At 46.1% G+C, this 7,500-nt stretch overlaps 1 protein-coding gene across 1 annotated transcript in view; it reads left to right on the top strand.

Moving 5' to 3' along the window:
- The window catches only part of LOC308105811 (low-density lipoprotein receptor-related protein 1B-like), a gene marked incomplete at its 3' end in the record, with an annotated part of 706,266 nt that overhangs the window by 276,443 nt on the left and 422,323 nt on the right, over positions 1 to 7,500 (top strand). The window contains 3 exon segments of the mRNA XM_080456736.1: positions 309 to 534; positions 4,883 to 5,084; positions 6,288 to 6,431. Of these exon segments, the coding sequence (XP_080312862.1) occupies positions 309 to 534; positions 4,883 to 5,084; positions 6,288 to 6,431 (572 nt within the window).

Raw genomic sequence — 7,500 nt, 5'->3', positions numbered from 1 at the left:
TTTTGTTTTTTTAAATAATAGACACATCGATTAGTCTGATTAACACTTTTGTTCATCGATTAGTCTGATTAACACTTGTATTATACGTTGTTGTACAATGATGGTATACACACATAGTGATCTATAAGACCACAATGCGTCACATTGCACCACATTGTGAGCTTGTAGATTTTTACTATTTTCTCAATGACTTACGTGAAAATGTATCGCCGGCTATATATTTCACGATGGTGACGGCCCCGCCCACAATAAAGGATGCTATAGGGTGAGTTCTAGTGGTTAACGGTGCTTCTTATCGCCCCCTACAGGATGCTGTTCTTCACGGACTACGGCGGCAGCGTGGCCAAGCTGGAGCGCTGCAACATGGACGGCACCAACCGCACCCGCCTGGTGGAGGAGCGGACCGAGCAGCCCACCGCCGTGGCTCTGGACCTGGTGAAGAAGCTGGTGTACTGGGCCGACGCCTACCTGGACTACATCGACGTGGTGGACTACAACGGCAAGCACCGCCACACCGTCATCCAGGGGAGTCAGGTGAGAGTCACGGGATCCCACCTCGTTCGTTCGTTCGTTCGTTCGTCCGTCCGTCCGTCCGTCCGTCCGTCCGTCCGTCCGTCCGTCCGTCCGTCCGTCCGTCCGTTTGTTCATTCGTTCGTTCGTTCGTTCGTTCGTTTGTTCGTTTTGTTTCAATTTAGTTGTTATGCCAATTTATTCCTCCCCACTATAATGGCAGCTTTTACATGTTACTGACTGTCTGTTCTATGAATTTTATCCACTACACCACACATATTTCTGTGCTGTTGTATCTGACTCACCTACCAGTAGGCCTGTCCCCGACTAAGGATTTGTTTAGTCGAATCTAATTGCCAATAGTCGACTGGCAGTCGAGACTGGCAGTCGACTAATGCAAAAAAAAATTAAAAAAAATGTTATGACATTTTATTTCAAAGGGCCAAGTCTACACAGTTTGTTTTGTGTCTCCAGCAGAGTTTCTAGTGTCTCTATCTCTCTCTGGAAGAGGTTGCACATGAACTCTGCAGCCGCACTGAGGCGCTCCAACACAAACAATACCAATACAAAGACGAGGAATAAGAAGAATAAAGTGGAAGTTACGTGTGGTTGCAGGTGTAGACTTTTTTTTTTTTTTTTTTTGGACTAGATTCGACTAAGAGACACGCAGTCGACTCGGACCCCCCCGCGACTAACCAGTCGACTATTCGACTTAGTCGAGGTCAGGCCTACCTACCAGTGAGGATTATTGCCGAAAATATGCTCTGTGCCAAATAAAAGTTAACGATACTTACGTGTATTGTTCAGAAATATAATAAAGCCTGAAGCACAGCGGTGGATTTGAACCCCCAGACTGCAGAGCGCAGCGGCTTTACCTCTGCAAAAACGCCTTTTGTAAAGGGATAGTTCACCCAAAAAGAATTTGGGTGAACTATTACATTTTTTTCCTATGGATTAGTCCCCCCATGGAGACTTGAATTCATGAATATGTTTTAGTTTTTGTCTCATTTCTAAGACAATAATTTGATGACCGGCCGACCTGTAGGCAGCGGTTCCGGTAGGAGACACAAAGGAGACTCTTTGTGTCTCCTACTGGAACCGCTGCCTCTCATCAAATGATTGGCTTAGGAATGAGACAAAAACACAAACATATTCATGAATTCAAGTCTCCATGAGGTGAACTATCCCTCTAAGAGACGTAAAAGCTTTGTATTTAATGTGGTAGATCAAAGCCTGTTGGTTCTATCCTTCACTGCATCTTTATTTGGTCAGGTGATAATCTGTGGAATAGTTTGAGGATTCATGAACTCCTCTTCTGATCGGGGGGGATTGTGAATTATCGCTGCATGTCTGAAGGCCCATTCATTAGTTTGTTGAAACATTTCACACTTTTTTTTTGCACTTTCTTCCTTGAAACTAAGAAAACTGTTCATCTTTTGAATGCACAATTGATTAACCCATTAAGACCTGAAGCCGATTCTACAAAATGTCTTCTAAATCCCAACAGTTTGCTGAAAAAAACGTATGTTTCTATATCAGTGGTGCTCAAACCTTTTCATGTTTTCATGTCGGCGGCCAAATTATATGTATTTGGCCGCCGACCCCCATCTCAAAGTATTTTGTTCCAGGGACCCCCAGAAGCAAAGATTTGAGTTAAAAATGCTTTAAAAGAATATATATTCAAAGATTTGCACACATTTTCACGATTTTCCAAAAATAGCAGATCTGCAAGCTCGTATGAGCTTGTAGATCTGCTATTTTTGAATAGCCAAAGTGTAAAATAATGCTTTTTTAGCTCAAATCAAAAAATGACACAGATGCGTTCCAGGCCTCAATAGATTAAATGTGAAGGAGCCCAGAACCTCATGTGTGAGGCTGGTGTTGACCAAAAAAACCCCGACAAGTCATTAGTCTCTCCCTCTCTTTCTCTCTCTCCTCTGGCACACACTTGTGCGGCCATTAATTATGGACGATTAAAAAGCCCCCCCCCCCCCCCCACACACACCTTTCAAACATCTTAGACTAGTGATTCAACCTTGCTAATAAAAGAAGAGAGGAGAGAAAAAAAGAGCCATTTGGAGCACGTTCTTTGTGTGTGTGTGTGCAGGTGTTCTTGGCATAATGAAGCCTGCTTGATAAGCGTGTGGCCTCTGTTAGACAGTTAGAGGAGCTTCTCTGCATTTCATTTCCATGGGAGGAAAAAAATGGAAAGCAGCTCCTCTCTCTCTCTCCTTGGGTTCTCTTCAGCCAAGAGTGTCAACATAACACTGAATATATAATAGTCCTGTCCATGAACTACTTCACTCACACATTGCCTAAGAGGCGATGAACGGTCTACATTTCTTTTTTTTTAAATATATATATATATATATATATAGGCCTACTCTCTGCAGTACTTTATACTAAGACTATTATAACAAATTGCCTTCTTGTGAATTTTGATGAACATTAAAGTGGATCAGCGCCTTTTTTGCCGCAAAATGTAAATGGAACAGAACACCACCGGGGCTGAAATATGGTCTCTGTCAGCGTGGAAACCTCATATGTCCAAAACTCTTACTTTTCAGGATTCAAATATTCTAAAATGGCAAAAGCAGCAGATTTACAAGCTGGAAACGCGGCGCGAAGCGACACGTTTCGAGCTTGTAGATCTGCTGCCTTTGTGTGACGCTGTAGTATGATCAAGTATAGGGCAGTGGTTCTCAACCAGTGGTCCAAAGTTGGTAACCAAATGGACCCTTATAGATCTTTAACTCTTGAGAGTGTAAAGTGAAACCAAATGGACCCTTACGGGTCCATTTGGTTTCATTTTACACTCTCAAGAGTTAAATTATTGTTAAACATTTGCATTACTTAAGTCTACACAATTAGAGAATGTAGAAGAATTGTTATGTTGATCAACGTTGGCCTGTTATCTCTCCTATGGAACCATCGATACAGCACGAAGGGAATTGTGGACAAAATCTTATCCAACCAAATATTCTATGTTTTGGGTTCTGAGAGTCTAAATCTCATCAAACGGTGGTTTGTGGCTCAAATGCCGAATACATAATCAATGGACCTTGACATGAAAAGGGTTGAAAACCACTGAAGTAAAAGGGCATTAATTTGCGGGGGGAAAAAAACACCAAAAGTTAGAACACAGAGATACGAGGTTGTTCTGCTGGACGGCGTGGATACAGTACCTTAGGAATTATACATCAGTGAAGCGGTGGAGGTGATGAAATCAACTTCAAGTGGAGGGAATGTGAGAGAGAGGCTGCTTTAGAAAATTACAGCATTTCGTTGCAGAGCGTGGAGGCCACGTCCACAGAGAGGATGATGGTTGAGTGGGTTATTTCATTTATTTTTATATTTTATATTATTTCCTTTCTATATTACTGGCTTTGCTTTTTTCTGACGCTTGTTTCTGTCTTGGTGGAGAGGAGACACCCTCTGGTTGTTGGAGGTGCGGCCCGCTGGGCTTCAGGCGTACTTCCTGTGAACACAGCTCACCCAGCTTTGTGTGTGTGTGTGTGTGTGTGTGTGTGTGTGTGTGTGTGTGTGTGTGTGTGTGTGTGTGTGTGTGTGTGTGTGTGTGTGTGTGTGTGTGTGTGTGTGTGTGTGTGTGTGTGTGTGTGTGTGTGTGTGTGTGTGTGTGTGTGTGTGTGTGTGTGTGGGGTGGGGGGTGTCAGCTTGCTAAATGTAGCGTGCAGGGCTATGGTGTCAGGGCCATGAGAATCCCTATGGGAACACAGCCCACTACTCTGTGACCCTGTGTGGGAGAGAGACACTCCCCCTTACAGACACACACACATAGACGCACACACGGGCACGAATGCACGCACACAGACACACACACACACATAGACGTACGGACACGTGTGCACACATGCACACAGACACACACGCACACAGACATGCACGCACGCACGCACATGCACACGCACACAGACACGCACGTACACACACAGACACACATGAACACACACACACACACACACACACACACACACGCTCGCACACGCACACACTCACACGAACAGACACGAACACACACACACACACACAAACACACACACACACAGACCCACACACACACACGCACACAGACACGCACGCACGCACGAACACACACACACGCACGCACACACGCACGCACGCACTCACACGAACAGACACACACACGCACACACGCACACACGCCACTACCACCTACATGTGATGTCTTTGTCACAAAGATAAAAGGCCTGTATTATTTTTATACCCTCCTCCTATTGTGTGTGTTGACTTATTTCAGGAGTTCGGGGGCCGATGAATCATGGTTGTTGCTCTCTCTCTCTCTCCTCTCTCTCTCTCTCTCTCTCTCTCTCTCTCTCTCTCTCTCTCTCAGGTGTCGTACGTGTATGGATTGGCGGTGTTTGAGGACTACCTGTACGCCACTCACTCTGACCCCTCCAAAGGGAGCGGCGACACAGCGGAGCTGCTGCAGATCCCGCGCTTCAACATCACGGCGGAGCCGCGCACACTGATATCCAGCCTGGGGAATTCTCCATCGGCCCTGAGGGTTTACCACAAGCTGGCTCAGCCAAAAGGTACTGTACCGGGACCTCTTCTGTTTGTAGAGGTTAAAACTCAGCCAAAAGGTACCGGGACCTCTTCTGTTTGTAGAGGTTAAAACATGGGGTGGTACTGGGACCTCTTCTGTTTGTAGAGGTTAAAACATGGGGTGGTACTGGGACCTCTTCTGTTTGTAGAGGTTAAAACATGGGGTGGTACTGGGACCTCTTTTGTTTGTAGAGGTTAAAACATGGGGTGATGCAGAGGGCCACTATATTTCCACACTCACTCCAGAGGGGCCACGTTGCACATACTGTACAGAAAACAATTTTTTTCGTAAATTAATGCCGTACTTCGCCATTCTATGTCTCACAAAAGTAGCAAAAAATAGCAGATCTACAAGCTCACAACGTGTCGTGCTGCGACGCGTTTTGAGCTTGTAGATCTGCTATTTTTGCAATTTATTAATTGAAATCCTGAAGTGCAAATGTTTATTTAATTTCAAATGCATTTAGTTATACTTATGTTAACTTTTTGAACTTAAATACAAATTTATTGGACATTAAAAAAGACAATATAATTTTCTATTAAGCTACTAATATAGACTGAAGTAATTAAAGCGGGTCATGTTTGCATGTTTGCAATTGTAACAGTTGGAATCAATAATATATCATATTCTGATATGAACCTGTGGGCCGCATTAAGTGAAGGTGGGGGCCGCATGTGGCCCATATATGGGTTAAAACATGGGGGGCGACACAAGTGTCAAACTCTCTAGTCCACCCATACTCCATCTTATACAGACGGGGACGGGGGTCCATGTTATCCTATTCAATCCGGGGACACATCGGTGTCATTTTAACATCTCTTTGGCTATTCAAAAATAGCAGATACACAAGCTCATAGCAGACCTACAAGCTTATAGTGCGGCACCGAGTGCCGCGCTATAAGCTTGTAGGTCTGCTATTTTTGAATAGCCAAAGAAATCTAAAAATGACACAGATGCGTTCCCGGTCTTAATGGGTTAAAACAAGGGGGGGGAGACACGAGTGTCAAACTCTGGTCCACCGATTGTGGGTCTTCTACAGACGGGGGTCCATGTTATGTATAGCTACTGAGACAGGGGTCCATGTTATGTATAGCTACTGTTAGCCGAGGGGCAGAGGAGGAAGCTATTGTCATTGTTTGATAACCCGATGCCCTTTTTTCTGTCTATTCTCTGGGTTTGTGTCTTACAGTCAGGACCCACGCATGCGAGACGGACGCGTACGGAAAGCCAGGGGGATGCGGCCATGTCTGCCTGCTCAGCGGCAGCTACAAGTCCAGGACGTGTCGCTGTCGAGCGGGATACAGCCTGGGCCCTGACGGACAGTCCTGCAAAAGTTAGCATGTTATTTTCTTTCTTTTCTGACTTTGGTTGAGAGTGCTCTGCAAAAAGTGTTAATTTAACCTCTTAAACCCCACATGCTTGAGTTGACTGGGGGTCTCCAAGGGCTTTATGCTGATACCTCTTTTTTTTTATCCCACAATTTTGTATCCCATTTTTGTTTTCACCCAGTGCCAATTGCCTATGTAATCCTGGGCGCTACCCTCCCTCTGCCAGCCTGGGGAGAGCCCATAACTGAGCACATGCCTCTTTCAATGCATGAGGAGCTACTGTAGCAGACCGCTTCTTATCACCTGACAGGGGGGAGTTTCCCCGGTAGGACGTAGCTTCTTATCACCTGACAGGGGGGAGTTTCCCCGGTAGGACGTAGCTTCTTATCACCTGACAGGGGGGAGTGTCCCCGGTAGGACATAGCTTCTTATCACCTGACAGGGGGGAGTTTCCCCGGTAGGACGTAGCTTCTTATCACCTGACAGGGGGGAGTGTCCCCGGTAGGACATAGCTTCTTATCACCTGACAGGGGGGAGTTTCCCCGGTAGGACGTAGCTTCTTATCACCTGACAGGGGGGAGTGTCCCCGGTAGGACGTAGCTTCTTATCACCTGACAGGGGGAGTTTCCCCGGTAGGACGTAGCTTCTTATCACCTGACAGGGGGGAGTGTCCGCGGTAGGACGTAGCTTCTTATCACCTGACAGGGGGGAGTTTCCCCGGTAGGACGTAGCTTCTTATCACCTGACAGGGGGGAGTGTCCCCGGTAGGACGTAGCTTCTTATCACCTGACAGGGGGGAGTGTCCCCGGTAGGACGTAGCTTCTTATCACCTGACAGGGGGGAGTGTCCGCGGTAGGACGTAGCTTCTTGTCACCTGACAGGGGGAGTTTCCCCGGTAGGACGTAGCGCGTGGAGGGAACACGTTATTCCAACCAGTTCCTTTCCCCTCCATCAGGCACCCCGACTGACCAGGGGGAGGCAGTATAGAGACCAGGATTACTGCATGTTTTTGTGAGGGTATTAACTACCCTAGGAGACACGGGGAGAACATGCAAACTCCACACACAAACTCCA

The sequence above is a fragment of the Gymnoscopelus braueri genome (genome assembly GCF_963280865.1).
Source record: "Gymnoscopelus braueri genome assembly, chromosome: 18".
In the NCBI taxonomy this organism is placed as follows: Eukaryota; Metazoa; Chordata; class Actinopteri; order Myctophiformes; family Myctophidae; genus Gymnoscopelus; species Gymnoscopelus braueri.
The sequence above is the reverse complement of the archived record's forward strand: the minus strand, read 5'-3'. Positions and strand labels throughout refer to the sequence as shown.